Genomic DNA, 22547 nt, shown 5'->3' with positions numbered 1-22547 from the left:
AAACACTCAGTTTGATAAACTGGCTCCAAAGCTTACTACAAAAATCTTGTAAAATTTTTACTTCGTCGTTTCGTTTCTTGTTCTAACCGGTACCAAATGAATCCATTGTATTTAATTCAGGGGAACGTGGTGGCCATTCAAGTGGACTTCTTCGACCAATCCACCTATTAGGAAATTAGTAATATGATCTTCGTTATTATGTAGTGTAAATGTTCAAGGTTATGGTTTAAGTAATATTGTACCAATATTGTGTCTTAACTCTCGAGTACCTTCAAAAACTACTGTTCATAAAATAAAGCCCTTCTTCCAGTACCTGCTTCATTCTAATGAAGGTTGGCAATCATCCTTTGGAATTCCTCAAGATCTTCAGATTTATGAGCCAATCTAAACCAAACCTTCTATCTTCCCTTCCATGATCAGCTGTCACAAGGCTTTGCCTTCTCTTTCTGGCGGTTTACTGGTAATTGTCCCATGTCAAACCATTGATTTTCTATGTCCTATGCAATTCGCTCATCAACTTTGTCTTCCCCTCTAATCTCACATACTTTTCTTGCTGCCACGGCTGCTATAAGCTTTTGTTTTTAACCAAAGCAACAGTATCTTCTATATCGTAATCGATAATATCCTATAAAAAATTTGATTACGTCGGACTAAATGTTAATGTTGTTCCTTTAGATTTATGTATAACTCAATAAAAGTTTGCTGCATCTGGGCATTGCAGTACAGCTGATGATCCCATGTCGTCGCTGGGGATCTGAATTGTAAGGATTAAAAAAGTATTTTTTAATGAAAATGTAGCCATGAATGTTTCCTTGATTATATATTTCATCAAAGCCAGATGGCTTTGGGTTCCGTGTCTATCTAGTCAAAAATGCATCTTTCTTTTATTCGATTTATATAAGATGTTATCAGATGGATAAGCGAAATATTGTAAAAGCATCTAGAGAATAATGTTTGGAACTACGTCCCTAGATGTCAACATCTATAATTTGTTTATATGTTAAATGTAAAATTTAGATATAATAAAATAGTTATAAAATTTTTTGGTTTCAATATCACTTCTCCGCCGAAATTTTTGATTTATCACATGAAAATTAGAAACAATAAAACATTGAGGCATCTAAGGCAAAAGAGATAGAAAAGGAATGAAAATAAACGCAATGCTTAGATACGCAAACTGAAACTAACAGTTTAACAAAAATAAACACGCTGAATTACGTCGGGTACTAAACTTACTAAACTCATAAATAAAACGACTAAAAAGGAAAACAGAAATGAAATACTTGAGAAGAATACAGTTTATCTATTCGTCGATCGCCTGTTTGGATTGAAATCCTACCTGGAAACCTTACCTCCAAGAAACGCTTTTTCCTATCTTTCTCAGCTTCAGCCTTCAACCAACATTCACAAATTTTGAAAAACTGGTTAATAGAAGAAAGAAGAAGCCTCCAATTATCAAGCCAAACTCAAGACGTAAGCAACAACTGTAGTTGCTGTTTAAACTTTCTAACCGTATGCGGTTAAGAGCCGATAACTGAGTCTGAGACTGAGTCCTACTACATAAGCTTGTCCAAAATAGAGAACCTTGATTAACCATACAACATTATAACCTATAAACAGTCGATATCCAGCTCCGAATGATAATTTTCGGTAAATATTTCTTTGGACTTAAACCCATCTTCCGGTAGTTAATATTTATTAAGATACTGATTTAATTACGGTCTCGGTGCAGTAGATTCGGTTTGTTATATTGTATGTCCGGAAAAAGGACATCATAAACTCAAATGTTTCTGATAAGGACAATGGGACAAAGTTATTAAATTAGTGTAGCTTCTTGGTTAAGTGTAAAAAACTGCGAATTTATCAGACAAGAGAAGTGAATGTTGATTATAAATAAATAAATATAAGACAAACAGTAAGATCTCTTGTTAAATTTATGAAGGAGCACGAGCTTGATTACCATTTCCCAAAATGTTGTAGAACAATTTCAACCAGAGCAAAATATCGAGAGTTGTGTACTTTTCTTCGGTTTCAGTTAAAGTATAAACGATTGGTACTTAGATGGATTGGGGCATTAATATGAAATTAGATACCACCAGCTTTTTATGAATCGAAAATAACGAGTTGAAGATAAAGCTGGAAACATCTTATAAGCAATAAAAACAAAAAAAATAATAATAATAAAAGCAGTAATAAGGAAAGTTTTCGCAAGATGCTGAGTGGTTGCGGCTCTCAATTTTTTTGATCTAAGGGTTGGTGGTGAAGTAAGTAGTGGTGGTGGTGATTCATTGTATTTTCCAGACGGTTGAGAAGGAAAGTGGAAAATGTACAGACAAATTGATGTGTTAAATTGTTCGATTTTTTCAATACGATGAGAATTTTTGGTTTTGGTAACCAGAGAATTGATTTAAAACGTATTCCTTTGTTATCGACATATAGAAATCTATTGATAAAATATTTTCTATAGTATTATATAAAATCGTTGTTTATTCCACAAGTGTCTGAGGGTATAAGGGCCAGGCGAGATACCGGTAGTGGGTTCAATAGATATTCAGTCTGAACGATGCCACTACTACTACATGGCATGGTAATCAAATAATTCAGTTTTCATGTTATGTCGCGTGCCACTACCGTTTAGACGAGAAGGTGGCTACAAATTCGTCCAACTTTAATGATTTAGTATGGAATTATTTATATATTTGTATCAGTCTAGTCCCAATTAAACATCAACTTTTGTGCGGAATCCTATTTTGAAGCGAATCGATTATAATCAGACGATACAAGTTAAGACACAAATTGGAGAAGGAAAGACTAATAGGTTGAGAAAGAAATGTTGATTTCTACATTTTCAAATTCACTTTGGTCTCACACAACGTATCTGTATAGATAATTTTATCTTTGTTCTTCTGATTAAAGGCAAAGGTTTTGGTTGGACACATATGTAACAGTAATTTTCGTGGTTGCATGTTTTCCTCTACATCATCCACCTACAGCACAAGATCTTATGATTCTGGTACATACATACTTTTAAAATTAACTCCTACATGAATTAAAAATTCATTATGAGGTAATTTTGTAAATATCTGAGATGGTACTTTTCTTAGAAAGCTGCAACAACAAAAACCTTTTCTTCCGAGTATCCTTCCCAATTTATCTCAGTGGGATTGTAGCTAATCCTCATCTATTTTGTGCTAATTTGAATCAGTAAACAATCAACCAGCACCAGTGCGTTAATGAACTGCAAGATCTACCGGAAACATTGCCGCTGCCCGTGGAAATGTGGAAAAGATCCCGAAGTAGTCGATTTCACGTAATGACTTGGACCTGTACAAAATTCAAATATCCAGGGCTGAAGGTAAACGACAATAGATCACAACGTGAATTTACTGAGGAAGTTTTGAAGCAGTTAGTAACGAAAAATCCTCTTTATCTATCTAATTTGAAACGATATCAATCCACATGAGATCCTTGAGTGTCCAATGCTTTAGACTTTTCCTTAGGAGGTTTTTCTGAAGCTGCCAGTATTATATTCCAGTTAAGGCACAATCTCCAATGGCCCTCAAAGTCAACAAAACCCAGGCTATCGGTCAAATTTAGATTGATTCATGTACGAAATGCTTGCAAAATTGGAGAAATCGTGGCAGACATTTGATTGATGTAATATTCCGTGCCAAATGGCATTTATAGGCATTCCAAAATAATTAAAAATATCCTTTGTTTAGTTTTATTTAATTTTAAAGGTAAGAAGCGCTCCATAAACTTTGGAAACAAATGTATTTATATTTTCCAAAATTTTTAATAAATCAAAAATATGATTAAACACTTATGTCAATAATCTGATAAGTATATTGAAAGTATTGCATAAAACACCCGGTAGATCGGAATTAGGATGAACCTAAATATATTCTTCGCCAGATCTCTAGACTGTCACATCCTGCAGTTGTACAAATTGCAGCAGGAAGTCGAATTTACTACCACCTTATGTAACCCATTGCGCTGCTTCCAACGCGCCTCGGATCGATACTCTTTCGTGCTTTGACGTCGAAAGGTGCTTTTGACTCTTTGTCATGACACCGCTTCCAGTATGCACGTGACTGAACGCTTATATACCACGAGGAGCCACCGCTATGGATTCGTCGTTATCGTCGTCATCTTCGTGGGTTTTCTGCGATGTTAAACACGGAAAACGGTAAAGGCAATTTGGGAGACGGCGGTAGCGTCATTCAATCCAACAGGCTCCGCCGTCAGCACGGCTTCCAACTGCCGTTGCATCCCCTGCAGGTGAGAAACCAGTTACTCCCTGAAGATGATATCCAGATTTTTTGCACTGTTTGAGCTTTGCTGTATTTTGCAGGGTAATTATATTTTTTTGTTATTTATATTGCACAGTATATTATTAAATACCAGGCTTTTGTTTATTGTCAATGAAAACAATTGGACTTTATGCTTGTATATTTTTTGTATCGCTGAAAATGTTTGAATAAAGGCTACGTATTCTAGTAATAACGTTTGTTTTGCTTTTAGCAATGCTTATTGATGCTATCTATTATCAATATTTATTATTCACATATATATAGCATTTGATTTGCCGCCATTTTATAAGAATAAAAACAGTTTCAGTTGTTGTAATACAATAAACATATTGGAAGATTTTATACTTTGATACTATCCATATATTGGATTATTTTATGACTGTGCGGGCATTAAAACAGTTCTCCAATAAGTTTTTAAAGTAGCTGAAGGGGTTGACTCATAATCCATTGATGATTTACTTTCTAACTTATCTGAAAACTCATTTTTTCTGGCAACTATTATGCAACAAGTCGCTTCAATGCAAAACGAACAGTGTATTTTGTAATAATACTGAATGTTTTACCCAAAATGTGATATTTCTAACAAGATGTAAAGTACAGCGGCCGTCCAAATTAATACACCCAATTTTTCTGGTTGTAAATCTTTTGCTTTTCGAATTTCGAAATTCAAAAGAATTTCGAATCCAACCCACAACGTACTTTCTACAGTACAACCCATTTTCGCTTTCTACGGCATTTTCTGACGTCTCCACAAAAATTGTCGTATTTTTTGGATTTTCTTGGTAACAAATTTCGCGTTGCCTTTTCGGCGTTCTTTGCAATTTCGTCTGGAACTCCAAAATAATTCTAGAATTAAGACTTTTGGCCTGTCCAAACAAGATCGAAAACTTGTATAAGCAAATAACAGAAAACGAAACATACTTATCCAAGTTTTAATAGTTTTATTATGATTTTTATTTTGGTATTTGTCACATGACACAAATGACTACTAAAAACTCGCTAGACCTGAGCTGATATCAACAAAACTCGAATTAAGGTCTAATAACAGGGTAGCGGAATTCAGAACACTTGATTGATGAGGTTATTTACCCTGTCTTAAAACCAATATATTAAGGATAATCGTACTCATAAGTTCTTATTTTAAGAATCTAACTACTCCATTAACTGGGTTCAACAAACCCCCAAAATAGATAAAGTAGAAATATAAAACATTTTGAATTTAATACATTCTAAAAATCCATATAGCCAGTAGCAAAAAATCAAGTTCTGCAATTTCCAAAAAAATGATTAATTTATCACCTACCACGAAAGTAAACGTGAAAGTTGACTTAGACCACTTAGAACATTAGCCCTTTGATCTGTTGCTGGATAATAATGTTTATAAAAACCATTAGAATCTTTCTTATAAATTCTGCTAAACTATAATCACACAATTGCACTCTATATAAACAATAATTATTATACTTCATAATATTTTGTTTTTAACCGAAGAAAACGAAATATTAAACAAGTGGAAGGAACGATTCAAAGAGTTACTAACATCGGGACGTATAGAAGCAGAAAAAGACCAAAGAATAATCAGAAAGAAAAAACGGTTATACAACAGGAACAAGCGCAATATCTGCAGAGCCAGGACCAGAAATGAAAAAGCGGTTGATTTAGATAAAGCCTCCGATAGTTTATTCCATATATACCAGAATGTGGTACGATTTATAGGGAAGACGACAAATAGTTTAGTAACTCATAGAGGAGTGCGACAAGGAGGCGTTTGAAGCCCGTTATTGTTTCTAATAGTCATGGACAAAATAGCTGAAGAAGTGAACTGAGAAGGTAAGAAAAAACACATAGGATACAACACATTGAAACCAATCTACATGGTCAAACTAACGTATGCTGAGGACCTACTCAACAAAATAGAATACAGAAGTGATGGAATGGAGCAAATAAACGTACAAAAGATAGAAATAATGAAAATATCAATCAAACCAGAAGAAATAACGTTAGAAAAGTAGAGCTTTAACAAGCAGAAGTATCTAGCGACAATCTTAACACCAGATAGAAGAACTGAGGTAGCCAATAGGGTGAATAAGACAATATCTTCATATATAGGCCTGTGCAGAATATTCTTCAATAAAAAAGAAATAACGGAACGTACAAAACGATAATCCACGAATCAGTACTACTACTAATGCTGATCAATGGTTGCAAAAAATAACAACATGTGAAATGAATATAATGAGGAAAATAGCGGGCGTTGGAAGACTCGATATCATAAGGACCGACAAAATTAGAGGCGAATTAAACGTAGTGAGATGGTTTGGACACACATAGTGGGAACGAAGGAAGACAGAACATTTAAAGTGATATATAAAACCCAATACAAACGAAAAGAAGAGAAAAGGCAGTCTTAGAAGCAAAAAAATCTGGAAAATGTGGTGTGAACAGAAGACCAGCTAAACAGGAAGCAAAATATAGAATTAAATATATAGATACAGTCTACCGGTTACTTTCATAAAGTCAAAGTTAATTGAATGATCCTTCGTGTTTTTCCTCTGACTTGAACTCCTTGAAAATTCGACCAACAATTCGTCAATTCGTAACTAAGATCATTTACAACAATCTGATTTTGATTGACAGTAATTGAAAATACACAGTTGAAAGTTACATCGAATTGGTTGGCTTTCAATCTGAGAATTCTTAATGACAAGTTGGGATAGTCGATTTGAATAATTAGTACCTACTTTAAAAATCGATTTAATAAAATAGAAATTCTGTAGTGCTTAGAATGTTAATTCCGTTTACTTGTTGAATAATGAAGCTATTTATAATATCTGCTTATTCATGAGTTGCAATCTGGTTATTCTCGGTTATGTATATTAGGAAGAATTACAACCACCTTTGGATGTGTTCCAAATAAAGTTAATTTCCTTAACGGGCGAGAATAACCACAAATTAAATGTTTGCAGGTTAAAAAAAATGGTAAATATCAAGATTCAAGAGGATGTTAGGGAGAATTTATAATTTCAATAATTTAGTTAGTGACTAAGCTGTATTTTTAAGTTTTAAACAGAAAATTAAATGTATAGAGCACAACCAACGCTAAAACTATGGATAGATAAATGATAAATACATCAAATATGAGGACTTTACAATAACTAGAAACAAAATAATTGAATACTATCATAGAGATATGAAAAAACTGATAATACTGGTTAAAAATCTGATTGAAATAGAAGTGGCGTTGACAAAATCAAAGGAGGTACGGTCATATAACCTAAAAAGGTTCTAAAGTGGACACCACAAAGAAAAAGAGGAAGAAGAGAGCCATTTGTGGACACTGGCTTATCAAGGATATCATTCCAATGTCTCCTGTCTCGAACTACCAATTTCTTATACCGAGTTCATTTCCGTACGATCTTGAGGGAGCTCTATCATGATTCATACGTGCCAGATGTCTCGATTTTCCAGCTCAAAATTATATCGACTCCTCCATCTATCACCTCCACAATATACGCCGCAAGAGCAGTAAGTTTTCATCATTCTTTTTTAAGGCCCAAATGAATACTAGGTGTAGGAGTTGTTTCCGTAGAAGTCTAAGTAAGCCATGACAAAGTTGCTCGCCAGTATGATCCGCTGCCTTATTTCGGTTGTTGTATCACCGAGGGATCGTCTACAATCTCTGATCATCATCATTGTGTACCGTATTTCCTTGTAGATTGCTAATAGTTTCAATGTACTTAGTCTTAATATCGATAATCTAATTCCATTCTTGCTGCTTGGGCTTTAAAGTTAGGAAAAATTTAATGAGTACGTCCGGTGAGATCCAAATCATCTACGAAGCCAGGTACTTAAACTAATCCTTTCGCTTATGTTTTTCTTATCTTATTTCCTTGGAATTATGGAATCAAAATTGTTATTTTAATTAATTACACATGATATGAAAGCAATATAATTATTTGAAACTTTAAGTGAGTGCAAAACATACAGACGGTGCTTGTTCTAGCAGCTGTCCCAAAAGCTCGCTCTTAAGTAGAGCTTTTTGTAGCAATAAATTATTCATGTCTACTGAAGCGTTTTTATCATCCTTCTTAATATCTTTATTCCACGTTTTCATGATTTTATACGTCGAGCAAAAATATATAAATGTTAATAAGTCGACGTTCTGTTTTTGTAACTACGTCATTGTATACAAGGTGTGGGTATTACTTAACGAAATTTACGCTATAAACTTTGTAAACCTTGTGTAAGATATTGCTGGTGGTCTTCATCAGAAAACTTACAGCTTCAACAGACTCAAATATTGTTTCTATTTACATACTCGCAGGACGCAGGTAAAAATCAAACAATGCAAGTTCTGGCTAATGCCACAGATGGTCTAACACTGGAATTAGTTGGACAATGAGCCGGCGCATTGTTTTGATGTAAAATTTTCTTTATTCTTTCACAAAGCTCAGCAAAAGCGTGAAGAATCTTGATTAATAGTTCAGGAATCTAGTGAAGGTACAAAATATCATAAAGATCAAACACAAAGACTTTGAACATCGATCTGGTTAATTGATGATCAGATTCAATCAGATTGTCGATTTGTTATTCTGATGAGAATCATTCGACCACATTGAAAATCCCTAGAAAACACGCCATAGACACTCATTTACGCAATCCCTATATTTAGCGGAGAACATCTTGCTTTTTAGAAAGTATTCGGCAATCTACTAGACCTCGAGAGGAAGTTTTTATTTTAGCTGGAGGTGCACATTCTAGACATCCTCTTCTATTGAAACAAATGTCATTTGCAATCAGAATTCGTTTATTCAAAACAAATCAACGCCCTGTAAGATACAGAATCGCGCCTAGTTCATTTTTAAATCATATCTTTTATTTGAAATAACAAAAACCGATTTTTTTATTAAATTAAAATCCATATCCATCATTTTTCCAACAGCTGCTATTCTCAAATTATATATTGTAGCCCCAAATATTCAAAGATGCATTATCAACAAAACATTACGTTTTGTTGGTTGTTGTCATAGCAAAACTTACAGAACCGGAAGTAATTTGATATCCCTTCATTCCTTTTACGCTTGGTCGATTACCCAAAACATTTGAGGAGCAGACGGGAAAACGATAAAAGTCCATTAAGTGACAAATTTATTGGTATACGTCAACAGCCAACAGCATCGGTCGGTACCTAAATAAAGTGGAAGATCAATAATGGTCATATTTGGAAGAAACGATGAAAGTCCATGCGTGATTGATTTGTATTTGACTGGTCGTTATCAATATTCTACGTCTCAGATAGCAAGATTTCTTTTATATACGATGTTTTCCAAATATCCTCAAAAAAATAATCTAAAGACGATAAATCGGGAAATTTGATTAACGACTCTATTCTTCCAATCGATTTGTCTTGGAAAACTAACATTTAAGTAATTTCAAACAAGGGTGGGGATGCCCGATCCTGTATTCGATGTTCCAATCCATCTAGGATTAGTATAGCTCCAACATTCACAATTGTGAGGATTAAATTCATAAACGTGGATTCAGTGGAAAATACTGTCTTATTTGTAAAAATAATTGTATTTAAACATTTATTTTGTGAATAGAAATATCTGAAAGGTGAATTGGTAAACACTATTTTTACTTTTCGAAGGTATGTGTTCACCAAAGACAAAAGAAACAATCTCAAGATCAGTCTCAGACTGTTGTCTACTTGAAACAGATTCAAGAGACTCCACAGCAATAATAATCTCCAGACTTGGAATTTTTAATTCGTGTAATTTTTGGAAAATGGATTCGTGACAAAACGCTTTACTTAAGACTTCAAAATTTCCAAGCAACCAAACATTGACAAAAGGGTGGACTGGTGAGGAAAAACGTTACGGGATGTGTGCAGTGCAATTCGGACTGGCTACTGATTTAGAGATCGTCAAGCGCGATATAAAATTTGATTACGTAGTGCTTCTATTTCCTGTTATTTCTATCTTTTGAACTACATATCACCATTTTTCGGCTTGTGCTTTTTTTCCATTCCGTGAGATACTTTTTTTAAGAAACCCTTGAAGGTCTTCTTATCATTGTAATCTGGTCATCACAACGATCAATGTTCAATTACTATCGTAAAAATAAGAGTCTCACTCAGTGGGAGTTTCTTAAATTGTTCCACAAAATAACACCAGCACTCTGTTTTTACACTAAGCACTTGGATCTTCTTTCTCTGGGTCTCTATAGTCGAGGAACTGGATTACCTCGACATTACGATTTTTGACAACTTTAGTGGATTCCTATTTTGAAAATATCAAGGTGTATCAAGAATGTTCCTTATAACTTTATCATTGATTCTCTATTTTGGTTGGGTGTAGTTTTTGCTTGCAAATGCCCATAGTCAAATCCTGTAGGTCCAAATAGGTTTCGGATTTGATTATATATGGTACTTGGTCACCGTCTTTTTTTTTGTATACATAATGCTTCTTTTTCTTCTTCATTGTTTAAATCTCATGATCTGTTAGTTTTGCAGGTTCGTCTGTATCTGTTCCTGGGAGGTGGACTGCCAGCTGTCCATCCATCTCTTAGGTGGTCGTCCGGGTTCTCTTTTCCCTATTGGTTTCCATTCTTCTCACGTGGGCGTACCAGTATCCCCCCATCTTACGATGTCTTGCACCCCACATGCCAGTGTTCCTGATTCGATATACTCTTGTTTTTGCCACTATAGTCCTAAGCGTTTTGTTGGTTACTTCTCTTCTTTACGATTTTTGGGTACAATTATTAATTTATTCGATAATTGATTTCCTTCAAATCTGGGTATCTTCTTACTTTATTATGAAGACTCATGCATTATACGACTCTTAACAGGTTTGCTTATTGTCTAGGCAAGGTTTGTTCGGTTCGTATTTGAGACCTTCATGCCAAACTTTGTCAAACGCCTCTGGCACGTCTAAGAAGAGCAGACCTTTTCTTCTAGTGATGTTTCTATGACATCAGTTATGCAGTGTACTTATTTCGCAGGTCATGAATCTTTCGTTTCCATCATAAATGTCAAAATTTGTATCAAACACTCCAAATTTCCTGTTTTCTTGCCACGAATAAGATAAAATTTGCTCCACATTCCAACCAAAATGTTTTTCGCATCAGCTAGAACTTTTCTACGATACTGTACTCAGAGCCATGTCCATCTACAAGCTCAGCCTCATGGCTACCTTCAAAACTATTTTGCCTCAGGTGTACACTACCATATTAATACTTTTTTTACTGTTCATACATTCTTAAATTTGACCGTGTTTTCTCACAGGTATGTTACTCTATATAACTCTAAATAACATTTCATATTTATCAGCTTCTGTTAATCCAGAATTCGTAGTAATAAAATTATCTATTTCAGCTTACAGGTTGGCTGGCGTTAGCTATCCTCTCGGGTGGTTCATTTTTAATATTGATTCCAGCTTTGCCGATTCACGTCCAACCACCAGTTCTAGCAGTACTATCTTTATTGCTGTTACTCCATCTCACGACTCATCTGGGCGCTGCATTGGTCGATCCCGCCGAAGCAGCATTAAGAGAAAGAGAACCTGAACCAGTACCACAACTTGATAGGTATGTACCGTCTTATTATTATAAGTTAGTTTGATATTTGAAGCATTGGAAAAAAAAGCAGAATAACGGAAGTTCAATTCAAAAGGGGATAACAATCCAAAATAAATTTCTGTAAAAACGAGAACAAAGAAAAGGTGAAGAAAACAAAAATAATTGAAAGGTGGGTTGGGTAATTTGGAGAGCTACTAAAGAATGAAGATTCAAATAATGTGGAGCTAGAAATAAATGTGTCAAATAGTGTCAAATATGTTGAAAACTGTGAACTATCAACTTTTTAGGAAATAAAACAAGGCACAAATAATGGAAATTCACCACCAAATTTCATCAAAGTTACTGAAATAGGGAGGGGAAAGCCTCACAAGGATACTTAATAATTATTTGATTACTGCGTGGAAACAAAAATCAATGCCAAAGTCAAAATTCTGAGTAACTCAATTCAAGTATTTTGGCTCAATCATTACTGAAAGAAATGGATTAAATGTAACTTATGATGGTAGCTAGCAACTGATGCTGATTTCCAATTATTAATAACGGACGTTAACCAATAAAAAATTTGGAGTAATTTATAAATGAACACACTGTTTATAGACGTTTCGTTAACCAAGATATCGTCTTCAGAGACTAAAAACTAAACAAATAAATTAGATCAGACATCTGCAGCGAATTAATGAAGAAAGTGCAGCAAAGAAGATTTAGAGAAGAAGATTAGAAGCGAAAAGAAAGATTGGACGCGCCAGAAAAAGTGGTTAGATGCAAGAACTACTAGAACTAGAGAGAATGAAAGTTAAAAATTGGAAAAACGAAACCAGGAATCGAGCGAAGTTGGTGCTGTGTGAGGAAGGAGGCCAATGTCATCAATATACTGTAGTGAATAAGTGAATAATGTCCTAGTATTTAGAAAGTTCTTTTGTTGGTTGAAAAAGCGAATTTTCTCAGGGATAAAACAATAATAATTGATAATACAACTAACAATAAAACGATAATAAATGTTTTGATATGATTATTTAATTCGAAATCATTCCACATAACATTCAATTTTTCAGAACAAAATACGCCCACGTGATCGAAAGCGGCAACTGTCACTTGTGCCTAATTCTGATCAGCGGTCCTAGAACGAAACATTGCAGCTCCTGTAACAAGTGCGTTGCACGTTTCGATCATCATTGTAAGTGGTTGAATCATTGTATCGGCGCAAGAAATTACGCACTTTTCGTAATGTGTGTTTCTACGGCGGTCGCAGCCGCCGCAGTAGTAACGGCGCTAGCCGTCGCTCAATTAGTTTTGCATCATTCCTCGTGGTATTGGAGTAATCAGCAAGAAGAAGGGGATTCAACTACCGACAAAAAGGTAAGCGTCTTCAAAATGTTGAGAATTTAGTTAGAATCATAATTTTTAGTATACAAATCCTTTGAAAAATTATCCAGAGCTATTTTTTAAATATATTCTTCAAATAAACAATGTCGACAAGATATTGAGAAGCAAACATATTTTTAAATGTTAAGAACAAGCTAGGAAGCAACTTTACTAGATGAGATGTTGCACAAAAGCGATGGGAAGACCTTGTCACGTATAGGGCTTCTTGGCCTTCCTACAATATGAAACGTAGCTTTTCAATAGGAAAGAATGTTAAAAATGACGGATATATTCATGGGTACACCGTCTATTAGAAGCTCTTCCTTCTCGAGTAGGTTTCAGCTCAAATGGAGAGTCAATCGAACGTTCCGATTGGCTTAAGAAAGATAACACTCCAGATCAACAAACCTAACCTAACCTAGCTATATATTTCAATAGAGTAAAATGAGCGTATTTTCCAGGATTCGTTTATACCTGATATAAACTCAACAACATCCTTGCCTCCGTCCTCACTGCCGTCCAGTGATGCCGCTTTTCTAGCAGTTGTAGCAGCCTTAGGTCTTCTGGCAGCCATTACAGCTGGCCTATTGCTGCATCTGTGCTTTTTTCACATATACATTTCATTTTTGGGTCTCACCACCTATGAATACATTAGAAATCAAAGACAGAATCCGGTTCCTGCTACCAGTTCGCAACAAGAAGAAGTGCAGGTATATAAAAAATTATTAATACCGTATTAAAACTCTTAGTTTCTCAGTTTGCTTTAACAAGTTATCTTTTATTTCAGATAAATAATAACCCAAATCTCAGACATAGACCTATAAATTTAGGTTGCGGTGAACAGAAAACCAAAACCACGCTATTTACGTGTACAGTTTTGGAGGAAACTTTCTCAAATTGTAACGTCGAACCAACACCGACTCCACCCAGTACACCACAGGATTGCCAATTGTGCGTTATGTCCAATAATTCTATAGGTAATTTAACTCTATCAATCTAGTGCGGTAAAAATATTTATATATTTCTTACAGCTCCCGAAATCAAGCCAGTACAACAAAAAAAAGTTAGAAAAAAGTGGAACTGTTGTGTATCGGTGCCAGATAGTCCGGACGATCCCCATAGTCCCTCCGAGCCAAAGTGTCTTATATCTTTATGCAAGCACAAAGCAAAAAACAAGAATCTACCTGCACTAGAAGGAAGATCTCATCGAACACACGGGCATTGGTCGAGTGCTAAATTAAGAATGATATTTAGGGTGCTGGGTAAGTGAACCAATCAATATGTTAAACTTCCGTCTTATGTTTGCCGTTGTATTCGTAGAAAGTAGTCATTATAATTAGTCATCCCTTTACAGTAACAACACACTTCACCCTCTACTCCCAACAAGGCTAGAAATCTGCCGATGTTAACGTTTTTAACAGCTAGTCGACCAAAATCGATTAACTTTCGTTGGTACTTTCATTTATTTAGCCAGAAATCCATCAGGACCGAATCTGGGTTGTACATAGGTTATGAAAGCGTTACAATATTATGTCTATTACCAAAAACCGCTGTTCCCTTAACCACGAATTCGTTGGCTCGTTTTCTTGTTGAAGAATTCACTGTGACGTAGCTCTAGCCGCGGACACGTAACCTAGCACATAGCAAACGGACAAACATTCGTAAACGCTCAATATTTTACGATCCTCTTTCTCTAAACGGATTTGTACCCGCGAGGAGTCGATAAACATTCCTCTCCGTACAGTTCTTTTCTTCTGTTTTGTCAAACTCGCAATTCTGTGTTAAGTTTTTGTGTCACTCATTTTGGTAACACTTGATTTACATACACTTCACTTAAATTGAACAATTCTTGTTTTAACGTTGATCGCATCGGCATTTCGTCAGTTATTTGTTGTTTAATCGCACACATCGTGTAACTATGATTCCTTGCTTCCTGGACTCTTTAATATCGGTATAAGAACTATTATAGTTAGTGATTAATTCTCCGTTCTCTAGATATATATATCAATTACTACTGTAGAACTTTACATTCTAGGTAATTTGGGACACAATAAACGAAACCCTAGCCAACCCACGCAACTAACTAGAAACAACCAAGTGGTGCCTAATTCTGACCAAATCCTCTCTACTCAACCCATTCAAACCATCAACAATCTAGTACCTGTTACCTATCCAGAGGTAACTAGAAGAGCTAACACTTTACCAGCTCTTCCAGCCCCTCCGCGTCGTAGACTCATAAGTGAAACAGAACTGGCAAACGCGCTTTCCGTGTTACAACAGCAACAACAACGTTGCGGTGCCAGAAGGTCTCTTTATCGTAGAAGAAGAAGGAGCGTCGTCCATAGACCCAAAACCCCAGCCCTTTCTCCTATTAGAGAAAGCGGACTGTCTAATCCTGCGTCTCCGTCCCGACAAACTTGCACCGTATCAGCATTAAGTGGAACTACGGGTAATCGTCCATTTTAAAATGTGAGCTAAAGAAAATATTGAATTGTCATTTTTTTACACTTTAACAAAAGTAAGTTCTCCAAACTATCCGCCATCCTCAATTCCGGAATCAAAATCAAATATTTTGCAACCATATGAAGGTTAGAAAATCCTTTAGTGAAAAATTATGCAAGTCTCAATCGATTTTAAAAATTGACCATTCAATAATTTCAATTAATGCATTGATGTGTGAAAGTCTATATCGCTGGTATTAAAAACCTCTTGTAAGGTCTAACAATTGTATTTTTACTATAAAAACTTGCAAAATTCAGTCAAGATTTTCTTCATTTTTATTCCATTTTGACATTCATATTCGATCTATTTGTTATTCTGAATTTATTTCACTCTCATTACTCATGTCTAGCTGTTACGAGTATAGAAAATGATAATAGAATCCCTAACGAGGTAAGTAGAAGACATACAAAACTCACAAACATCATAAAGTGTAAGTCAAAATGGAGATGGATAAGTCATGCTGGAAATCAAGACAAAGAATAATCGACCATAAAGATCACAACATGGCGACCAAGATAGACCAGAAATAGGAAAAGATTTTTTGTCTAGTGACTACAGGCTACTGAAGGATGTTGGTAGATTAGAAAATCGAAGGCAACCAAATAATATCTGATAGGTAGATCCTGTAAAATTAAAATTTAAAAATCACTTGATTTGCCAAAAAATTATCAATATATTTTCCGATATAATTAACAACAATTAGATATTTTTGATGATTCAGAATTAGATATATTTCTTACAAAGTTTAAAAAAAAACGTTGAATTTAAAAAAATATAATATCAAGTAAATCGAATATATCTATGAATTAAAATTTTTCCTCACACTGAATTAGCTGTTGTCAAATTTGATAATGTTTTGCAGAGTGTTACAATATTTATCGACTTGGAAACAACTTTTCAGTTAATAAATAAAAAATACTGCACACTGAAATAACAAAAATGAGGGTGCTAAAGACAAATATTAAAAGTAACACCTGGGAGTGTATGAAATAGAAGACAAAGAACTTTATAAAAGAAGTAGCAAGAAAGGGGGAAACAATAAGTGGCAGTGTAAACTAGACCCCAAATTCATACATACATACAACCCGAATTAATGGGGAAATATATTGTGAAAACATATTAACGTCAACTTATTATTCAATTTAAAATAAAAATTTATACGCAGTTTTTTTCCAAATGTTTCTGGGTTAAAATAATTTATTCATTATTGTATTGATTTATTTATTATAATTTTAGAATTGAAACAGAAAATAGTTTGTAATTTAAGTAGGAAATCTGAATTCGTTGGTGATTTTCATCCTGTTTTCGTTACCACTACACCAACACTCAAAATGACACTGTCTGAGTTTCCCTTCAGTCTCTGAAGACGATAAATTTGTTATCGAAACGCGGGTCCAACAGTGTAATTGTGAGTGTTAATGTAGTGGTAATGTAAACAGTGTATTTAGATTTTAATCAAATAAGGCTTTTAAGACTAATTTTAATATAAAATATAGGAAGTTTTCAATTGAGGATATTAAATATTGTAACACATTTAAAGAGTTGAATTGATAAATCTTATAAAACAGAACATGTTTATATAAAATGTTTTAAATCATTTTTTACTCGATCAAAATATATCAATGTTTTTGTGTTGAATTGTTAATAAAATTATATTGATTACAAATGACTCTTTCTTTCGTATCAATATGGGTTAATCAGATACTTACTTTTGACTAAATTGAACTTATTTAAAAACTTAACTGCACTATCTCATCAGTTTGACATACCACCATATAATTATTTCTATTATTCTATTTATTTTAAATCAAATATTGCCATTATTTCGTTGTTAAAAAATTTTCATTATCCTTTTGTCATATTTCTTAACTATTTATAGGTATAAAAGTATTTCTAAGCACTTGGCAAAAATTCAGAGGTAAATATGGAAAATTTGAGTATATCTTGACATCACTAAAGGGTGCATTCCGCTAAGCGTTCACGGTGCCTGAAATACTCTTTTGGGCGTTCCACATAACGAGTACTAAAAACTCAAATTATAATATAACCTCTTAAAGCTTTCAATTCATTTTTTTCAGTTTTACCATTCCACAATCTCAACGCTCAAAACGCCTCGTAATCAATTCCACTTGGGTTTACGATTATGAAGGTGGATTTATAAACTCTTAGACTGACGCTTTCGTTGCGTTACGTTCGACTTCACATTGGATCTGCGTTGGAAAGCGAGCGTGGGCGTTTGTGTTTTTTAATCGCAGTTCGAAATATGTTGAACGCGAACGATGGCGCGGGCGTGAGAGTTTCTAAATTGACTTTAACGCTTTGGACTAAGTGGAACCTACCAATCGTGACGCTAGTGTAATAAAAATGTGTCATTACAACCAATGTATCAAATACAAATTCAAACAGTTGATTGTTAACAGTATACTTAAGTTTATGTAAACTTTATTTATTAATTTATTTATAATACCCAAGTCCACTAAAATTGGTAGATCGCTTGAAATTGGTTCAAGATTATTACAAAAGCGGATAGTCAAATTAACAAATTACAACTGGCAATCTACCAATGTTTAAACACTATTAGTTTGAATGTAATATTTACTACATTTTAAAAAAAAATTCTTTAGTTTAACGTTAAATTTTGAAATACGGACTATATTTTTTATCAATTGATTCTTTTTCGTCCATAGGAGTAATGGGTAAGATGGGAAAATCATTTTTTTCTGTTTTTAGTATATTGCTTTTAAAAGATGGTCTTATAAAGCACAAAACTCATATCTCAAAAAATAAAAATGAAGGCGACCTAGAAAGAAAAGAAAATAGGCCCGTTACCTATTCATTTCCAAAGTTTTTTATTAATTTGACTATATTTTACAGTTACATCTTGCATTATCCACGTAAATTCAAGTTCATGACAAAGAAAAGTCAACCTAAACATAAATAAGTAAAGATATTTTGAAAAAATTTGAAACAGCCTTTCTCAAAGTTTGAAAAAATTATTTTCGCCAAATTTGAAACGAAAATCAAATAGAATTTACGTTAGTAACACGTTAAAGATGACAGTAATACTGGTTTTTAGTACAACAAATAAATTTCTAGTTGATGACTAATATTGATTTATAGATAAACCGGTATTACAGGTAATTTTCAAATTAGTCATTACGGTGGCGCACATCTATCGGTGTGTATTGGATATACAAATATTAGTTTCTCTCGAGATACGGTCGAGGTCGGTGGTGTCGATTGCTTTGTTGTTAAGGACGCCGGTGAACAGTTTTATAATTTCATTGAAATTGTGTTGTTGGTTGCATTAAAGGATTATCTTCAGGAAAAAGGTGAGTCTTTAAGCTTTCTATTAACGAAAATTATACGTTTTAAATTCAATTTAAATTTTATTTTAAGACAATTTAAGTACTTTTTAAATCTAGTAGACTTGCGCTCTGATTAGCAGTTGTTTACATTCAATTTGCTTTGTAACTGCACTTTGATTTCTTTTCCTTTCCATTTATATTTTGAATTTCTCTGTTTCCTTTTAGCTCAAACTCAATTTTTCCAGTTTTATTTGATTTTATTTAATACTTCTTTTTAATCAATTCACAAATTTTTCTTCTTTTCTCTTTCTTCTCTCCCATTTTATATTTTCAATAATTCTTTTCTTTCCAATTGTTTTTTTAATGGTCATTTGTATTTTATATTACTTATTCCCTATTATTTATTTTCAATTTACTGTAACACACAACACTTGATAAAATTTCTTCATCATTTTCATTGTCAAATAGATTTGACTTAGTATATACATACAACTTTTTTCTGTAAATAATAATTGATATTACTCATGACAATAACAATGTTATTCAATTTTCAAAAACATTACAATTTCCTAAATTCTTCGTTTACTTTTGAGCTATGTGCTATTTGCAATTTTTGTTACTACCTTTCTTGTTCTCTTCTTCTAAAATTTTATTCAATTTAAAGGTATAACATGAGTTCTTGGTATGGATACATTTGTTGGGTGAAGGGAATTTAAAAAGATTAGTTTAAACTTTAAGATTATATTGGCGGTTGAAGAACTCACACATGGTTTTTGTCTTTTTTTTTCAGGACTCTCGTCAGTGATTAAAGAGAGATACCTGCCGTTAATGTAAGTATTTTGGATTTCTCATATCTGTTTGAATAAGAGGTGGTCGTTCTTTTTTTTCTTTCCCAGCTCCATCCTTTCTACTGGTATTCCTCGTGCAAATAGAGGTGGTCGTTCTTTTTTTTCTTTCCCAGCTCCATCCTTTCTACTGGTATTCCTCGTGCAAATAGAGGTGGTCGTTCTTTTTTTTTTCGAACAGAATTATACAGGAATCATTTCTAACAGTATTTCTCTTTCAAAAAGGGGTAGTTTTCCATTTTTTCGTACAGAAACACGATCGTCACCATGAAGTGTTATGGGTAACACAGCTCAACCGCGTCGTTCAGACTTGGTTTCAACCCGGGCAGTCGCACCTGAGCTCTTACTGCAAACACTATGGAAGACTGAGAGTGTTTTCTGTTTCTTTCCAAACTCCATCCTTTCTACTGGTATTCCTCGTGCAAATAGAGGTGGTCGTTCTTTTTTTTTTTCGAACAGAATTATACAGGAATCATTTCTAACAGTATTTCTCTTTCAAAAAGGGGTAGTTTTCCATTTTTTCGTACAGAAACACGATCGTCACCATGAAGTGTTATGGGTAACACAGCTCAACCGCGTCGTTCAGACTTGGTTTCAACCCGGGCAGTCGCACCTGAGCTCTTACTGCAAACACTATGGAAGACTGAGAGTGTTTTCTGTTTCTTTCCAAACTCCATAATTTCTACTGGTATTCCTCGTGCAAATAGAGGTGGTCGTTCTTTTTTTTTCGAACAGAATTATACAGGAATCATTTCTAACAGTATTTCTCTTTCGAAAAAGGGGTAGTTTTCCATTTTTTCGTACAGAAACACGATCGTCACCATGAAGTGTTATGGGTAACACAGCTCAACCGCGTCGTTCAGACTTGGTTTCAACCCGGGCAGTCGCACCTGAGCTCTTACTGCAAACACTATGGAAGACTGAGAGTGTTTTCTGTTTCTTTCCAAACTCCATCCTTTCTACTGGTATTCCTCGTGCAAATAGAGGTGGTCGTTCTTTTTTTTTCGAACAGAATTATACAGGAATCATTTCTAACAGTATTTCTCTTTCGAAAAAGGGGTAGTTTTCCATTTTTTCGTACAGAAACACGATCGTCACCATGAAGTGTTATGGGTAACACAGCTCAACCGCGTCGTTCAGACTTGGTTTCAACCCGGGCAGTCGCACCTGAGCTCTTACTGCAAACACTATGGAAGACTGAGAGTGTTTTCTGTTTCTTTCCAAACTCCATCCTTTCTACTGGTATTCCTCGTGCAAATAGAGGTGGTCGTTCTTTTTTTTTCGAACAGAATTATACAGGAATCATTTCTAACAGTATTTCTCTTTCAAAAAGGGGTAGTTTTCCATTTTTTCGTACAGAAACACGATCGTCACCATGAAGTGTTATGGGTAACACAGCTCAACCGCGTCGTTCAGACTTGGTTTCAACCCGGGCAGTCGCACCTGAGCTCTTACTGCAAACACTATGGAAGACTGAGAGTGTTTTCTGTTTCTTTCCAAACTCCATCCTTTCTACTGGTATTCCTCGTGCAAATAGAGGTGGTCGTTCTTTTTTTTTTTTCGAACAGAATTATACAGGAATCATTTCTAACAGTATTTCTCTTTCAAAAAGGGGTAGTTTTCCATTTTTTCGTACAGAAACACGATCGTCACCATGAAGTGTTATGGGTAACACAGCTCAACCGCGTCGTTCAGACTTGGTTTCAACCCGGGCAGTCGCACCTGAGCTCTTACTGCAAACACTATGGAAGACTGAGAGTGTTTTCTGTTTCTTTCCAAACTCCATCCTTTCTACTGGTATTCCTCGTGCAAATAGAGGTGGTCGTTCTTTTTTTTTCGAACAGAATTATACAGAAATCATTTCTAACAGTATTTCTCTTTCAAAAAGGGGTAGTTTTCCATTTTTTCGTACAGAAACACGATCGTCACCATGAAGTGTTATGGGTAACACAGCTCAACCGCGTCGTTCAGACTTGGTTTCAACCCGGGCAGTCGCACCTGAGCTCTTACTGCAAACACTATGGAAGACTGAGAGTGTTTTCTGTTTCTTTCCAAACTCCATCCTTTCTACTGGTATTCCTCGTGCAAATAGAGGTGGTCGTTCTTTTTTTTTTTTTCGAACAGAATTATACAGGAATCATTTCTAACAGTATTTCTCTTTCAAAAAGGGGTAGTTTTCCATTTTTTCGTACAGAAACACGATCGTCACCATGAAGTGTTATGGGTAACACAGCTCAACCGCGTCGTTCAGACTTGGTTTCAACCCGGGCAGTCGCACCTGAGCTCTTACTGCAAACACTATGGAAGACTGAGAGTGTTTTCTGTTTCTTTCCAAACTCCATCCTTTCTACTGGTATTCCTCGTGCAAATAGAGGTGGTCGTTCTTTTTTTTTCGAACAGAATTATACAGGAATCATTTCTAACAGTATTTCTCTTTCAAAAAGGGGTAGTTTCCCATTTTTTCGTACAGAAACACGATCGTCACCATGAAGTGTTATGGGTAACACAGCTCAACCGCGTCGTTCAGACTTGGTTTCAACCCGGGCAGTCGCACCTGAGCTCTTACTGCAAACACTATGGAAGACTGAGAGTGTTTTCTGTTTCTTTCCAAACTCCATCCTTTCTACTGGTATTCCTCG

The 22547-nt window shown here is 34.7% G+C and overlaps 2 protein-coding genes across 2 annotated transcripts in view; one reads left to right on the top strand and one right to left on the bottom strand.

Annotated features, from left to right (window-relative positions):
- Positions 1 to 17672, bottom strand: part of LOC130897301 (tRNA-dihydrouridine(16/17) synthase [NAD(P)(+)]-like) — a 29633-nt gene extending 11961 nt beyond the window's left edge. The window contains exon 1 of the mRNA XM_057806076.1: positions 17465 to 17672. The gene's annotated coding sequence lies outside the window, so the exon portion shown is untranslated. The remainder of the gene's footprint in view (positions 1 to 17464) is intronic.
- Positions 4080 to 17971, top strand: LOC130897300 (uncharacterized). Its single transcript, XM_057806074.1, has 8 exons — positions 4080 to 4281; positions 11689 to 11900; positions 12944 to 13247; positions 13715 to 13963; positions 14041 to 14230; positions 14285 to 14515; positions 15289 to 15702; positions 17834 to 17971. The coding sequence occupies exons 1-8, from the start codon at positions 4171 to 4173 to the stop codon at positions 17872 to 17874; spliced, it is 1752 nt and encodes a 583-aa protein (XP_057662057.1). The 5' UTR covers positions 4080 to 4170; the 3' UTR covers positions 17875 to 17971.
- The last annotated feature ends 4576 nt before the right edge of the window (positions 17972 to 22547 follow it).

This window comes from Diorhabda carinulata, chromosome 8, assembly GCF_026250575.1.
Source record: "Diorhabda carinulata isolate Delta chromosome 8, icDioCari1.1, whole genome shotgun sequence".
NCBI lineage: Eukaryota > Metazoa > Arthropoda > Insecta > Coleoptera > Chrysomelidae > Diorhabda > Diorhabda carinulata.
The sequence above is the reverse complement of the archived record's forward strand: the minus strand, read 5'-3'. Positions and strand labels throughout refer to the sequence as shown.